At 51.1% G+C, this 16,220-nt stretch overlaps 5 protein-coding genes across 5 annotated transcripts; 3 read left to right on the top strand and 2 right to left on the bottom strand.

The window, feature by feature from the left end:
• Nucleotides 1–428: 428 nt before the first annotated feature.
• Nucleotides 429–1,969, top strand: N7518_006511 (DUF1996 domain-containing protein; the record flags this gene model as incomplete). Its single annotated transcript, XM_057187438.1, has 2 exons — nt 429–1,334; nt 1,409–1,969. 2 exons carry the CDS (start codon nt 429–431, stop codon nt 1,967–1,969), a joined length of 1,467 nt encoding a protein of 488 aa, XP_057039141.1.
• Nucleotides 1,970–2,388: 419 nt separating this feature from the next.
• Nucleotides 2,389–4,354, top strand: N7518_006510 (uncharacterized protein; the record flags this gene model as incomplete). Its single annotated transcript, XM_057187437.1, has 2 exons — nt 2,389–2,436; nt 2,534–4,354. The coding sequence occupies 2 exons, from the start codon at nt 2,389–2,391 to the stop codon at nt 4,352–4,354; spliced, it is 1,869 nt and encodes a 622-aa protein (XP_057039140.1).
• A 999-nt stretch (nt 4,355–5,353) lies between these two features.
• N7518_006509 (DNA-binding ATPase) lies at nt 5,354–11,269 on the bottom strand (the record flags this gene model as incomplete). The annotated part of the gene is made up of 4 exons (XM_057187436.1): nt 5,354–5,648; nt 5,714–11,116; nt 11,185–11,202; nt 11,259–11,269. 4 exons carry the CDS (start codon nt 11,267–11,269, stop codon nt 5,354–5,356), a joined length of 5,727 nt encoding a protein of 1,908 aa, XP_057039139.1.
• Nucleotides 11,270–12,534: 1,265 nt separating this feature from the next.
• Nucleotides 12,535–13,061, bottom strand: N7518_006508 (uncharacterized protein; the record flags this gene model as incomplete). Its single annotated transcript, XM_057187435.1, has 3 exons — nt 12,535–12,681; nt 12,766–12,902; nt 13,034–13,061. 3 exons carry the CDS (start codon nt 13,059–13,061, stop codon nt 12,535–12,537), a joined length of 312 nt encoding a protein of 103 aa, XP_057039138.1.
• Nucleotides 13,062–13,254: 193 nt separating this feature from the next.
• On the top strand, nt 13,255–16,146 carry N7518_006507 (secretory pathway Sec39 family protein; the record flags this gene model as incomplete). The annotated part of the gene is made up of 3 exons (XM_057187434.1): nt 13,255–14,782; nt 14,834–14,990; nt 15,045–16,146. The coding sequence occupies 3 exons, from the start codon at nt 13,255–13,257 to the stop codon at nt 16,144–16,146; spliced, it is 2,787 nt and encodes a 928-aa protein (XP_057039137.1).
• Between the last annotated feature and the right edge of the window lie 74 nt (nt 16,147–16,220).

The raw sequence follows: 16,220 nt of genomic DNA, 5'->3' as shown, positions 1-16,220 counted from the left end.
GTGCCCTAAGGCGTAGCCCCACGTTTCAAATTACTCTACCCTGAAACACCCTCCTCATCTTATTACACCCACTACCTTATACACACTTAACAAGGCGTCTAATCACCTATTGACACCATGTGGAGTCCTTGGCCTGGACCCTGATTATCCATTAACTATCGAAGAAAGAAACTCCCCACCGAGAACGAAAACGATTGTACGAGAACGACTTACGAGAACGAGTTGACGAGAATATTCTATGAGACCGATTCTCCCTGGTATATAACAATGGCCCTTCCTCTTTTTGTTGAGTTCGAAACATCATTCCATTCTTTTACCCTCGAGTCCGGTACTTGAGCAGCCGCCGTTCATTTCTACTTAATTCTGAGGCATCTTTCTCGTTGCTGCATATTGCTATTTCCAACCGATTCTTTCGATATACTTTCAAAATGCACGTCAAGGCCTTGTGCACCCTCGTGACCTCCGCGGTCTTCTTCGAGTTGGCACTCGCAAAAGACTCGCGTACCTTTGCCGTGAACCATTTCTACGGCAATGGTCCCCTGACAATGGGCCGTATGGATCCGATCATGAACCCCGGAGAGGCGGCTTCACACTCGCACGCCATCCAGGGAGGAAGCAATTTCAACCTCACCATGACAGACGATGCCCTGCTGGACTCCAACTGCACCTCATCCCTCGTCGATGCCGACAAGAGCAACTACTGGACTCCATCGCTATACTTCCAAGCCGATAATGGTAGCTTCCTCTCGGTCCCAATGTTCTACATGAATGTCTACTACTTCTTCGAGCCAACCGACGACGAGATCAAAGCTTTCCCTGTCGGTCTGCGCATGTTCATCGGTAACAGCTCCCTACGTACACCACCCCCAGGCGGTGCCGCCAATGTCCTCGACACGAACCAGGGAACTATCCAACCTGTCCAGTTCACATGCCCCCGCTCTTCTTATGATGTGCCTTCCTACCCACCGGATTCGGATGGACTCCACGGTGTCGGTATTCAAGATCCAAACAATGCTGGTGCTGGCGCTGGCTTCCCGGATATGAACTGTGATGGCTATGCGTCGCCCCTGCGTGCCGATATTCATTTCCCCTCGTGCTACAATCCTGAGGCTGGGCTTGATGACTACAAGACAAACATGGTCTTCCCTAGTAGCAAGGGTACCACTGGTGGCAAGGCGAACTGTCCACCTGGTTGGATCCACGTTCCCCATATCTTCTACGAGGTGTATTGGAACACACCGCTGTTTGCCGATATGTGGACCCAGGGTACTGGCTCGCAGCCTTTCATTCTCAGTAACGGTGATCGGACGGGGTATTCGCTTCATGGTGACTTTGTGAGTATATCTATTTGCACGTTTATGTGCTTACCGGATGATATGTCGGGGACCACTGGCTAATACGAATATAGATCGCTGGCTGGGATGAATCGGTCTTGCAGAAGATTATTGATAACTGTGATGCTGGGGATTCTGGAATGGACAAGTGTGCTGATGCTGGTTTCATCAATGACGCCTCAACTACATGCAACATTCCCAACCTAGTCCCCGAGCAGATCGCTGGTGTTCTTGAGAAATTGCCCGGCAATAACCCGCCTACTGGATGGGGCCAGGGTGCTGAGGCCGCTACCCAAAACGCCGCTGCTACTCAAGAGACCACTTCTACCCAGGAGGCAACCGCTACTCAAGAGACCACTGCTCCTCAAGAGGCTGTCGCTACGCAAGAGACCACTGCTACTCAAGAGGCCGCCTCTACTCAAGAGACCACTGCTCCTCAAGAGGCTGTCGCTACACAATACACCACCACTACTCAAGAGGCCGTCGCTACGCAAGAGACCACCACTACGCAATACGTCACTACTACTCAAGAGGCTGCTACGCAGGAGACCACCGCTACTCAAGATATCGAGAGACACATTCATGAGCACTGGCGCCAGCACTTGCATGAGCACTTGCATGGATACCATGCTTAACTTTGTTTTTTCTATATTGTGACAAGAAGTTTATCCAGCTTTTGGTGGTCACTGGCATCTTCTCCGATTTTTGGAAGGATTTGCTATGTATTTTTACTATTGGACCAAGATGAAACTGTATTAGTATTCATCTAGGAGGATTAAGATAAAGGGTAACTAAATCAATATGAAAGACTTCTTAAGGAGAATAACATGCGAGCTAGAATGTGTAGTTAGCGATAGTTTGTACTCCGTAGTTCAAAGGTTGCTCAGGAAGATGCTGAGTCATCTGACGTCAAGCGCGTTGTTTACATTTTGGCCTCGCTTCGACTTTGATACTTCCCCCACACCCTGTCTCGACCAATTTACCCCCTGCACTGCTTCTTAGGGCTATTGCATTCTATTGATATTTGTTGATTCCTTGCTTCACGTCTTCAGTCATGGCGATCCGCCGTTCCGCTCGCATTCGTCGCCAGAACACCCCGGAGGTGAGTAGCATAGTGACGCCTGCTGTGGGACAGATTGAGGTCCTGATGATCGTCGAAATCGCGGTAAACTAACTTCAATTGTTTTTTTTTCTTTCAGGTTGAAGAAATGACCACTCAGCCAGTCGCAGCTTCCAGACTTCACTCTGTTGCCGAAGGCGAAGAGATTGACACCCCCGAACTCCCACGCATCCAAACTCCCATTGCGAAAACTCCTCGGGCGTCCGCTCAACGGAAGCGCGCTAGTATGAGGACCCCTACTAGTGTGACTGCGGCTCGTCCGTCCCGCGAAGAAATGCATCCCAGCAAAGCCCAACAGAGCACAACCAAACATGCAGACTCAGGCCTACTCCTCGGATTCAATCCCATCAAGAAAGATGCCAATGGCAATATAGTCAAGCACGGTATCAGCGACAACACCCCGACCAAATCCAAGGCGTCTCCCGCGACCGACCAGTTCGGAACCCCAGGGTTCGAGTACAAGTTTCAGTCCCAGGAGACGGAACTCAGCGAAGAGGCCAAACTGCTGATGGAAAGCCTTCGGGCTGATGCGGCTCGAATCAAGGCGCAAATGGTTCAGAGCAACTCAGAGCAAGACTGTGAAGATCACAAGGCCGAGAAAATTCATGGGGACCGGAAGATTGCCATGCCAAAGGGCAGGGCCAACCGTTTCAGCGACATCCACATGGCGGAATTCAGAAAGATGGACTCCATTGCCGGACATGCTTCATCTTTCCGTGCTACCCCTGGTCGCTTCCAGCCTGTTACCAAGTCCCTGAAGCGGTCCAAGTCCAAAGCGCAGCTTGACGAACCAGAGAGCCAGAACTCGTCCCCTTCTCGCCCTGCCACTAAGATCTCAAAATTGTCCACTCCCACGGCTGCTACAGCATCTAAGCGTGTCAAGCACAACCAAATCGAAGATAAATCCACTAGTCATGAATCAAAGGATCAAACCCAGAAGGTCGAAACCCCCCGTCGACCTGCAGGTCCTCGCCCTCGCCCTCGCACAAACGTTCGCAGTTCCATCATGACTCCCACACATGCTTCGCTTGCTCGTACGACCTCTACCAGCATCAAGGCGCCGAGAACCTCAATGATTCCATCTTTGAATTTGTCTCCGGCCGCCAAAACAATGGCCTCACCTCGAACTCCTCGCACTGATTTCAACCCACGCCTCAAAAGCAAATTGCCCACTCTTGGTAGCCTTAGATCTATTCTTCGTCGGCGCCAACCCCTCTTCTCCCGCGACCCTGCCAAAATTGCTTCTGGCACCCACATTGCAGCGCCCGACTTCAACCCCAAGTCGCTCTTTGGAGGAGCTGGTGATGTGAGCGACTCCGCGCCAACCCCTTCGCCAAAGAAGCACGTTGAATTCACTCCAAGTGTTAAGTCTCGTCACGAACTTGCTATCGCCTCACCCTCTCCTTCCAAGGTCTCTTCAGCTCAGCTTCGGTCCATGCCCGGGGTTGTGGTCTACCCCACTCTCCCGGCTCTCACTCCCGAGAAGAACTCGGCTGTCTCAACTTCCACTACTCCTACTTCCGAATTCAAGTCCATTCGTCGTGTTCGCAAATCGAATGCCGGTGAACAACCCGCTCCATATCAAGAGCTTCCGGTGCTGACTCATGGCATTGCTCACGGCATTCTTAATAAGAAGAGACACCGCAGTGAAGTCAACGATGAGGATGCTCCCAACACTGCAGATCGTGAAAATGTGCCGCCTGCCGATATGCAGTCTGATGAGCGCAGCACCAAGAGGTTCAAGTCTAACCCGCCTACTCCAAGCCCGGTGAAGAAACGCCTTACGAAGACTCCTGTGCGTCCTTCTGGCCAAATCGGTACTCCCGCTAGCAAGAAGAGTCGCGGCGTTCTCAGCATGAGCCGCCTCAACATGCTTTCGAAGCCGAAGGGACAGGCCTAAACATGCAATGAGCTGACGAGCACATACCTGGCGGTTTAGGCCGCGTCTGATGAATTGTTTTTTCAGCCTTATGATCAACCTAATACCTGGTTTTTTTATTTTTTTGTTTTTGTTGATATCTTGTTTTCCACCTTCTGGACCCTTGCAGTCCAGCCCACGCTGCAGTAATGTTCTTCTGCGGTGTCAACGTACCAACATTTCCATTCTTGATTTGTATCTACACTATCATTTTTGAGGGTCTTCGGAGCCTCCCCACCTCGCGGAATATCTTCTTTTCGTGTCTGGTGTTAGTTTTTTCTCATATTTTCTACCTCTGCCTCCGGTCAACATTTTGTGGGAAATACGGCGTTCGCGGCTATGCTTTCGGGCTATTGCCATTGCTATTAGAAAGGTGCTATGGTGTTTTTGGTTTTGTGTATGTATTTTTCAATGAAGATTTCAAATCAAAGACCATGGGCAGTCAAGTATCGTCAGTTGTGTGCATCCTATCTATGCCCAATGACAAGTGAACAATCCGCTAGTTTACGACGTTTTTGACTTTTCAAAAAAAGATATCTCAATGTTGTGGAAGAATAAAGGACTTGCTATGTACACATACAGGAATTAGACTCTCCATCCATTGTGGGGAGAGATCAAAGAAGTTAGCAATACATGAAGGGTTCGAAGAAGAATAGAAAGAACGAGCAGAAATCAGAGGGCCTTCCCAGCGGTAGAACTAATGAATAAGCGATTATGCTCCGGTCTGCCGTGCAGACAAAAGTTTCCATGGTATAGGACGGAGAATGGTACAGTGACATTAAGCATGACAATCATTTGGGGGTTGTGAGGATATGGGGGAGGGTTGGAGGAGGGTTGAGTCGAAGAGATGTGAAAACGTGAATCAGACGCAGGGGAACGGAAGATGGGTAGATATGCATCTGAGATGCAAACAAAGTGAAGCAGGCATCGAGTCGAGGCTGGGATAAGCTTCGAATCGGGGATGGGCGGCGCAGTATTGTATCAGTTTTTCATGGTTTCCAGGAACGAATCTAGGTTGTATTCTTCCTGGTACTGGCGGTCATCCCAGAGTTCGCCCAGATCGTCTAGCCAGCCCTTCTTGCCCTTCTCCTTGACTTCGCCGTCAATATCAACCATATCGACTTCGTTGCCGGCTGGGTCGCTTGGCTTCTCGGCTGTGTCTGCCGTTTCGCCGAGATTGAACAGGTCAAGTAGTTGGTCTGTGTCCATTGTTCCGAGCCCAGCGTTCTGTTGATTGACCACGGTAGAGGCGACGTCGATCTTGAATCGTTGTAGACTGTGGCCGGGATCACGTTAGTCTCTGTGCATCTGCGGGGTTCTTGTGGGATGGTAGTGACTTACTTCAGGATCTTCTCCTCTAGGGTACCACGCGTGATCAGGCGGTACACGTTGACAACCTTCTTTTGGCCGATACGATGAGCACGGTCCATAGCTTGGATATCTTTCTGTGGGTTCCAGTCGTGCTCCACGAAGATGACGGTATCTGCACCCGTAAGGTTGAGACCCAAACCACCAACACTAGTGGTCAGGAGTAAGACGTCATAACTGGGGTCGGTGTTGAACCGGTTAACGATATCCTGGCGCTTGGTTGCTTCCACACTTCCATCCAAGCGAAGGTATTGAACGGATGGGAGGAGTTTCTTAAGGACATCGTTCTGCACAATGTCCAACATCTCCTTCATCTGACAGAACACAAGAGCTCGGTGGGGGCTGACATAGCTTGCGCCTGTATCCAGTTCACCCTCTGCTGTGTGGTCAAGGCCAATGCCGCAATCCACCAGCAAGTCTTTCAGGGCAGTTAGCTTGGGCGCGTGGGAAATATCTCTGATGTTCGAACGCTTGGCCGTCAGGAAGCTTTGCACCTCGTTGTACTGCTTGTGGCCTTCCTTGACAACCAAGGCAGGAGAATTACATAGACGTCGCATATATTGAAGCGCCTGGAAGATATGCTCTTTGTCGCCACGGTCCGCGCTGCCCACCTTATCTGCCAACTCCTTCTGCTCCTTCTTAGAGAAGTCCTCGAAGAGTTTCTTCTGCAGTTCACTCGGATCACAGTAGTAGTTCTGGATAATCTTGGGAGGGAGGTCATTCAAGACTTCCTCTTTCAGACGACGGAGTAGGAATGGCAGGACCTGTTTATGCAGTGCCTCGATTGCTAAAGCACCTGCCTCTTGTTCCTTGGAAGAGGATTTGCTGAAACGGCTCGCTGCAATGGGCTTGGCAAACCGATCCAAGAAGACCTTCTCGGTTCCCAAGAAACCGGGCATCAAGAAATCAAACAGCGACCACAATTCGAGGACGTTGTTTTGGATCGGGGTACCAGACAAGATCAAACGGTGATTGCTGGCTAACTTTTTGACTGAAGACGTGATCTTGGCCTTGGGGTTCTTAATAAGATGGCCCTCGTCAAGCACACAGTAGTTGAAGTTCATAGGGGAGAGAATATCATTGTCATTGCGGCAAACATCGTAAGAAGTTACAATGACATCTGTAGTGGCCAGCAGGGGTTGAAGTCTCGTCCGTTCCGCGGGAGGGCCGACATATGCAATGCAACTGAGGAATGGAGCATACTGCTTGACTTCCTGCTGCCAATGTCCTGAGAGAGAAGGCGGACAGACAATCAAAGAAGGCAGTTTTCGGGAGTCCGTCGATTGGCTCTTGGCGAACTCCTCTGCCCGCATATGGTGGTCGCTTGCCACGATGCAAATGGTCTGAAGCGTCTTGCCGAGACCCATGTCGTCGCAAAGAATACCATGGAGATTGTAGCGATTGAGGAAAGCAAGCCAATTGACACCATCCTGCTGGTAAGGTCGGAGCTCAGCCTTGATAGCGACTGGGATTTCGAATGGCTCGACCTTACGCACGTCCAGCATCTGGGACATAAACTTCCTCTCTCGGTCACGGCCAGCTAGCAGCTCTTCTGAGAAGCCAGGGGGGTCGGGAATACCGGCCTCCAGGGGAACCAGTTTGACAAGGGTGGCGAACGAGGTTGTTGCTAGAAGACGCACATCGTTGTCGGAGTCGCTCATTCGGCCAAGGACAGGAACGACCAAGAAGATGACATAGGGCAGAATTCCATCTTCCATAACATGGATCAGATGATAGATGCATTCAATCGCACCTTGGCGGTGATTGACATCTAGCCCATTGTTAATAATTGGTAGGACCTTTTCAACCAGCATCGTCATGCCCTTGACGGTGATGACACTACAAATTGTAGCGAAACATTTGGCTGCTGCGTAGCGAATGACAGAAAGTCGGCACTGCAAACCCTTGGCGATGATCGGCATAAGGTCGATAACCCATTGGTGCAGACCCGGATCAAACTTAGGCAGTAGAGCCCGCAGTGTAGAAAGACCATCTACAATTTCTTGACCAAGGGGATTCTCTGGGTCGGTGATGTTCTCAGGAAGCTCATCTTCTGTCAAAGCATCTTTCAATGGCCGTTCAACCAATTTCGCGAGATTCGGAACCTTCTCCAAAAGCTCAGCGCCGAACTTGACTGCCAGCTGCTCCAGCGCATCCTTAGCACCACGACGCATAATCCGTGCCTCTCTTGCCTCTCTTTCGAATTTGGCCGCATCTGGATGGTCGCGTCGGTCTTCTTCTTTGCGTAGCGACAAGATTGATTTCTCCAAGTGCACATTGTGCGGGAATTCGGGTGTCTCGGAAGTGTCCACGCAGCAGTATTTGACCAAGTTTCCAATGATTTTGTCCACTGGCCCACGCTTCGTGGCGGCTGTGTAGTGTTCGATGAGGCCTGCCACTGCTGTCGCAGAGCGCTGCTGAAGTTCTACATTCTCCTCTTTCTTGACGCTGTCCATCATGCCCTTGATGATGTGACCAGGCTTCTTGGGGATATCCCGCAACGCGACCAAGGCACCAGCAGTGGCAGCTAAAACACGCATGTCCCGCTGTTCCCTCATCAATCGTGCCTCCTCAACGGCGGATTGTGCGGTTGTACGGGTGTCGTTCAAAACTTGGGTAGCAGTGATTCGTTGAGCCGGTGTGAGGTTTTTCTTCAGTCGATCAAAGTCAGGACCAACAATTTTCTCAGCGTCCGCCAAGGAAAATGCATTAGGTCCGGCTTCTGGGTCGCCCTGAACGACCACAGCCAAGGTTGGCAGTCGGGAAGGTGCCACATGCGCATGATCCCGGAAAGTGTTCAACAATGAATGACACTGGGAGCGCGCGACATGAAGGTAACACGCAATGTCTGCATACCAAGCTGGACGCTCGCCCTCGAGAATTGGTCGAAGACGGTCACACAGGGACGAGCGATATTTGCTCTCTGGTCCAGATTGGCGAGCATACTCTTCTATGACCATGGCCGAGGCAAGCTGCGTTGTGGAAGCAGAAACATTAAGACCATCCAAAATTGCCGGCCAAAGGCTTGGTAGCTCATTCTTGTCCCAGAAAGATATCAGCTCGCCCAACGCCTTGGCGGCGTAAATCTTGGATCTCAACATAGTATCTGCACCAACGAGGTCAATATCACCAGAAAGCATGTGTCCGTCCACGTTGTGAGCTGAGGGCGGGGGTGGTTCTTTCTCTTTCTTCTCTGATTTGCGTCTCCGTCCCACCTTGATCTCAGCCCCGCCTGGGATAGAAGCAGGGGGAGAGCCTTTGGGGGGGATGGGAGCCGGGAGAGCGGCGGAGAATGGCAAACCAGAGGGTTTGATAAAGAGCGAGGTGTTCATAGGGATAGGGTACCGAGGAACGCCGAAAGCGCCCAGAGTCAGAGTGACAAGAGGCTGGATGGAGTCTGATAACTCCTCTTCAGATTTGAATGAACCGCGCAGCTCAACAACGTTGAGGAGTTCGGACCACACTTGACCAGACAGTTTCAAAACACCCTCGTTGCGCTCCACAAGAAGATTTTGGAATATTAAGCGCAATGCCTTGCCATCGACCCAGTCTGTAGTGCCCTCACCCTCTAGCTTCAAGAATGTCATGAGAGCCCGAAGGACAGCCGAGCGAACACTCGTGATGGTATGGCGGAGGAATGGGTAGAGGCGGGGGACAAGTTTTCCAAATGAGGCTTCCGGATCGTCTGCAGCGTTAGCCTTCATAGCATCCAGAACTTGAGGGAATGTGCAAAGTTTTGCCAAAAGGTCCATTACAGAGCCTGTACTAGCACTTAGATCGTCCTGCAGATTGGAAAGACAGTCCCAAACGATGTTCATCAGAGGGCCAAGAGTGCCAGTCCGGGAGGACACAAACTCCTCTGCAATGGGAACGAGTGTGGCGGCGCTAACAGCCCGGACATCGTCATCATAATCAGCGAGGCCTTTCATGACAGCTTCCAAAACGCCATCCATCATGTTGGAGTCCTTGACAAGCAAGTCCTTTCGAACTGCGACAAGGTACCGCAACCCGATCATACCACCATGGCAGACCTCCCAGACAGGGCGGTCCAGTCCCAGGTCGGTCTGCATTATGATCCGGTATAGGCATCGGTAGACCGCTCGGACTGAGTTCGGATGTAGGTGTGAAAGAAGAGCACCGAGAGTCTGACCCACGGTTTCACGAATTGGGGCAACCACATTATCTGAAATGTAATCACCAAATCGGTCCAGCATCAGGACGCAGAGTAGTCGACATGAGAGGTCATCCAGCCACCGGCGATTGAGTGCATCGTTTTCTGAGCGACTTTTTCCATCCAGGCGGCCAGCTGCCACACCCTGGACCCTGATGACTTCACGCAGGGCCATTGCGGCGCCATGTCGAACTTCCCAGTTGGAGTCAAAGATGTCCATAGTCAGGAATTCACACATGTGTTCCAGAGGCCATCCTGCACCCTGCTCCACAATCTCTGGTTGGATAAGAGGTCGCTCTGGGACGACAGCTCCTTTGAATTCAGAAACAAGCTTGGAGTCGTCATCTTCTTCGGTGCGTTCGAAGGAAAAGTAATCAGGTTTGGGGTCGCCGTCTTGATCATCTCCGTTCTCTGCTTTGACAGGGTGGGGAGTTGTGGCCATAGGGGTCGTGGCAATATCGGATTGTCGACGAGAAGACAGATCCACGACACGGACTTTATTGGCCCCCATCTTAGCATTCTGCTTGTTTTTCCGTTTAAGCTGGTTTAGTTGCCGCTTGCTCAGCCCCCCGTCCTCCTTTGTCGCACTTTCACTAGGCGAGGAAGGCATGCGGGAGCGAGCTTCATGCCGACTGTTGTGATGAGGGATCGACGGAATAGTCGGCTCATTCTTTAGGGCAGGGGTTACAACTTTAGGAGGCAGATCGATATCCTCGATAAGGTCTTCTTCAAGGTATTCGCCTTCGAGTCCTAGGCGCGCAGTCAAAGTCTTCTTTTGGTGCTGTAGACGTGAAGCTGGTTCCATGGACGCGAGGGAGTACTCATACTCCTTGCCCGCACTTCCGAGCAGCCGCTTACCATATTTCAATACGGAAGGGATGTCCAAGGTGTCGAGTTTGAGGAAATCATCGGCCAGGACTGGCTCTTCGGATTTGACCTCGGACTTGATCTCCACATCATCTTCGTCTGCTGCAGACTTGATTTGGAGTCCATCGTCCTCGTTTGGATCATAAATATCTGCGTTGGAGACAATCAATCCAATAGCTTTAGCAGAAGCAGTCCTTGTGTCCCAGGACTTGGATCTGAGGTAAGGCAGGATGCGCCCGAGTAGATTGAACAGTTCATCTGGATGCTGTTTCTGCACATCTGCAAGCTGCTGAGCAGCAGTATTACGAATCAACTGAGTACTGCCCGTCTCGAGTAGCCTGTATTGTCATTTGTCAGTGGTCAGTTGCTTCACGTGATCTCACGTATTGGGGGGCATTATACTCACGTGACGAGACGGTCGAGTCTGAATTAGGTTAGCTTCACGTGACAGGCGCGTGGTAACTGGCTGAAGGGGCTTACCGGGAAGCCATCGTGGGTCTTCGCTTTTCTTCCGACTATGCGGGACGATTTGAATAAGAGAAAAAAAGAGAACAACACAAGGAAAAGAACAATTGCGCGCGACAAAGCGCGCAATTAAGGTGGAAGGACCTCGATATGGAAAAAGAAAGACCGAACGCCTAACACCTCAAGCCGCGATGATGAGTCAGCGGGGGGATTTAGATTTAGTACACAAGAGCGAGGGTCGAGGTCACGCAGCCGGGTTTATATCATTGCGGGTGCTTCTGCCCGGCGCGCTGGTCCATGTTTGGGTCACTCCGCCTAGGCTGTTTGTGGTTTAGCGCGGGCGGTGGGCTTCCACTCACAGCGCGCCGATTTTTTTTTCTGCTGCTGAAAGGGTCACGTGAGTCCATAAAACGCGTTGGATGACATAGAGCATTTAGATTGGTCAGAAATACCTATTTCAATGTCTGGGGGCTGTTGTGATGGAGCGAACTTCGGTGGATAATTCAGGTAAAGGTTTATTTGAGATTTCGTCTATGCTTTGAAGGAACGAGCAATGCCAAGACATGCCAGATGGCCTCTTCAATGTCCAAGATTACGAATGTAGCAGTGCGTGTACATACACTGATGTATGTGATAGTTTTATGATATTTGAAAAAATAAGTGATCAGATCATGGTATACGAAGTGATGCTTTTCTGTACCTATATAAAAAGGATAAGGTGTCAATCGAATTTTGCTGCTATGCAGATATATCGATCGACCTGCCGAACTATATATCCGCTATATACTCCGTAGATTCTCGTCCACTTCTGTTATTCTCTTACTTTCCCCTAAGCCAAGCACACAAATCATACCTATGAGCCTACATCCTTCTTATAAAGACGGCCATGGGCTTATCGTATCATATAATCAAAGTATAATTCCTTGATACAGAGAGAAAGCTAGCGACACAAAGAACCCCGGGATAAGCGGCTAGACGGCTGGAGCTGGTAATTCGAGTTAATTTCCTGCGCCCAATCAAAATACATGCTTATCTCGTTAATTAAACTTCCGAGATCGGGCATATCTCGTCCTACATGGCAGCATCTCGCATTACCGAAATCCAAAGATCGAGCGCATCAAAATTTAGGATAAAGCACCGTTTGTCGTTGAATTGGAGTATCATTTCGCACTGACAGACGTGATAGTCAACCAGTTGAGCGGTTCTATACAGTCACAGGCCCCGGGCAAAAGTCCCGGGGCGGAAACACGGAAACACACGCATCGAAAAAGAACAAGCACATCCTTCCCATTCACCGTTGACTCAGCACATTGGTTGCCTCTTCTTCCTTTCCAAGTAGACCCAAGCTCCGGATTTGCTCAGCCTTAGGGGCGTTCTCTCGCGGGTGTGCGGCCTCGGCCTTGCGATAGGCAGCTTGCATCTTCATAGTGCGGAGAGCCTGTTGTTCCAATTTCCCCATTATTAGAGCTAGGTCCATGATTCAAGTGTGCAGGTATCGTGATCGAATGGGGATTGCCCTTACCTCTTTCCGGTGGTGAAGGCACTCATAGTAGTCCTCCAGTGCGGGCATACACTTCTTCTTGCCGGTGGCACCATCGTCCGAGTTCACAACGTAGCAACCAAGAACCTCTTGCCAGAAGGGATAGCAGCGTCCGGGACCTAGGAAAAACCATAATGTGTTAGCCAGTTTTATTCGCGAGGGAGGGAACTGCGAGCGCAAGTTGTGATCCGAGGGCATATTGGCGCGGACCCGACCAGGTTCCCCGGGGATGGGGAAAATGAGCACATACCACCGCTGTTACCGTAACCGGAAGCCATTGTGATACGTAGAAGAAGATAATTGAGTAAGTTGTAGGCACAGAGACCGCGAAAAAGGTAGTGATGAAGTGCCGGCGGATGCGACCTCTTCCCTTTCATTTCCGACTTGGTCTGTGCGCCCCGCCGTATGCAACATGGTCATCGCCAACTGTGAGGCCACCTCACTCGACTGCCTCGTCTCTTTAGCTTGACCATGGCTCTCGAAGAGCTGTCCGATGCACATGCTATTCTACTAGCTACAGAACTCTGCGCAGGTGGTAATGTGGCGGACTTGCCTATTCTACAGGCCCGGTTTCCCCATTGTTTTCCGTTGGAACGCCTCCTGCGCATCATCTTGACCTTTCTCCCAGAGAGCACAGAGCCCTCGCAGTACACCTCAGTGCTACAAGAGCTAGCAAATAGCTCTAATTTTCAATCCGACCGACCAATTAATACATCTGCTGTCCAGGATTTGTCCGAATCGCTCGCCAGAAAGCGCGTGCGGAAGCTTCATTTACGGCCACTACAACGCCCTGATGAGGAAGCCGAGATAGCTTCAGCAGATCCTTTGACCAAATTCCTTATCCACCGGGCACATCTGATTGACTCGGAAACAGCGCTACAGCCTCTCATCCTCGATCTTATCGTCCCCTTCTACGAGCACTCGCCAATCATTCGAACATGGCTGATATCGAGCCTATTACCATTACTCCGACTGAACTACGAATTCTACGCCTATCGGGACGAAACTATATCTCTTGAGATCCTGGAGTCTATGGACGATCAAACCGCGGTCAACATTCTCCTGTCTCTGATGAGCTCCGAAGAGAACAATATGGATTTGGTCAACAACTTGAAGGGTCTGATTGGGCCTTGGCTCTATGGTGGTAATCGGTCAAAACGGCGAAGGCTTAACGAAGAAGCTCAGCAGAGTTCGGTATCTTTCATTGAAAGCTCCGAGAGACCTCAAGCAACCGAATTGGCTGGATGGGAACATGTGAATGAATGGCTACTATCGCGGAGTCTTGTCGACCGCGACAGCGTTGTGAGCGCCTTCAACCACTGGGATGGACCATCAGATGTGGACTTGGGGGGATATGACAATGCTGGAGCGCAATTTTCCGAAGAGCAGGCGAGAGATTTACAGGTTCGATACGGCCAGTCGGGTCTTGCTGTGGTGTATGCCCATGCAAATTCATCGACGGCTGTGCTGGATGGCTCGTTCCAGGTCTTGACGAGGGTTGCGAAGCTCCTCGGTCTCGAAGACAGCTCATACCTCACTCCTGATTCAGAACTGCCATCTGTGCACTATGATACCGAGTCAATCTCCTCGACATCCCGCGCATCTCTATTGCAGAACTCTCTTTTGAGACGGACGAATCCTCTTACCAAGCCATCGCCCCCAGCGATATCGTTTCTTAGCGCTTTACTTCTCTCCCTTCGTATACTGACCGAACTTGGTCATCTGGTTCCCTGTCGGGTTGCGGCAAATATGTGCCTTCACAGCACCGAGGAAATGCAATTGGCCGAACTCAAAAGTGTGGTGAATTCTACTTTGCAGCAACCGGGTTTAAACCAAGACTGGTCTATGGTTCGACAACGATTGCTTTGGCTTCGAGATTGGCAGGCGGAACAGTCCGACAACGCCTGGGATGAACCTTCACCATACCATGGAATTTTCTGGCGGATTCCCCGCGACACAGTTGAAACGGAGATCTTGAAGGCGCTGCTGGCAGCTAAAGGTAATGCGACCCAAATTCACTATTCATTGTCAATACTGATGGCATTTCTAGAGTATCAATTGGCGCTCGATATATACACCGAGTCTAAACCAACGCCACTGAATCCTGTCCAAGTGGAAGCTGCGGTTCAAGAGGCTATATTCACAGCCTATGATAATGCAAGCAACGGAAATCGAACACGGGGCGGAATGAAGAGAGCTTATGATATGTAAGTGGTGTGACTAAAAGAAGATGTATGGACTCGGCACTGACAGTAAATTAGCTTACAATCATTCACCTCACACTTCCCAGAATCCGTTGCATTCAAAAAGATCCACGCCCTCATCGCCGCAACCCACTCGCTGTCATACTATTCGCTGACCCTGCAACACGGTGTTCCATTCCAGCCTGTTAGCATTCGTGTCCATCACGATCCAATCCTCTTGATTGAGAAAGTACTGGAGCAAAACCCAAAGAGCTACACCAAACTAGACGATCTTCTCTCCATCGGACGAAACCTAGTGGCCGCAGATGTTCCCACGCAAGCGGCATCACACAAAGCCGAAGACGAGCCAACCCACTATAATCCCCCAAAGGAGCACGTCCTACTCACTGCAGAGCGCCGCATAACCTCCCTAGCAATTGCATCTGCTCTATCCTCCAACGACTTCGGCACAGCCTACTCCTACATTCTAACTCGACTAACACCCCCGTCACTCCTCTCGACCTCCTCCCCGCTCCTAAACACCACCTCCGTCCCTGACGACATCACCTGGCGCGCTGTCTACAACGCAGGTCGCTACCGCGCCACAACACCAACCCAACCACCACCAACCCTCCAATCCCAAATCTCGCACCTCTCACAGCGAATGGAACTCCTCTCCCTCGCTCTCGTCCTAGTCCCATCCCCAGACCCACTCCCGGAAATCCTCGGTGCCTGGCGTCGCTGCGATGAAGAACTCACCTCGCTGCGCGCGCGCGAACAGCAAGAAGAAGATCTCTGGGACAGAAAGGGCGACACACTGACATCCGTCCCGGGCGGATTCGGGCCGTCAGACTCAGAGCGCGACGCCTTCGACACGGAACAGCAGCGCGCGGCGCGCCGTGCGCGCGCTGCAGTGCCGAACTCTCGTCGCCACGAGGCGCCGATGGGTCTATTTGAGGTTGCTCGTGGAGCGGCTTTGGCGCTACATAAGAATGCTTTCCCACTGAGGAGCGCAGCTGATAGTTCGGCGTCGCTCCCTCCTCGGGATGATGCTCGGCCGCTATCTCCGGATAGTGAGGGCCGTGTTAGGAAGAGGGATATGGTTAGCAATATGATGACCGGGGGCTTGGTTAGTGGGATTGGTTGGGTTCTTGGCGCTGATCCGGTGAGTAAGAAGTAGGGGAGGCGCGAACAATATGGGGTTGTGAGTAACTGAAGGTTGGAATCCCTTACAGTTGCTTTTGTGGTTGACGA

This window comes from Penicillium psychrosexuale (genome assembly GCF_028828465.1).
Source record: "Penicillium psychrosexuale strain IBT 29551 chromosome Unknown utg000004l, whole genome shotgun sequence".
Taxonomy (NCBI): Eukaryota; Fungi; Ascomycota; class Eurotiomycetes; order Eurotiales; family Aspergillaceae; genus Penicillium; species Penicillium psychrosexuale.
The sequence above is the reverse complement of the archived record's forward strand: the minus strand, read 5'-3'. Positions and strand labels throughout refer to the sequence as shown.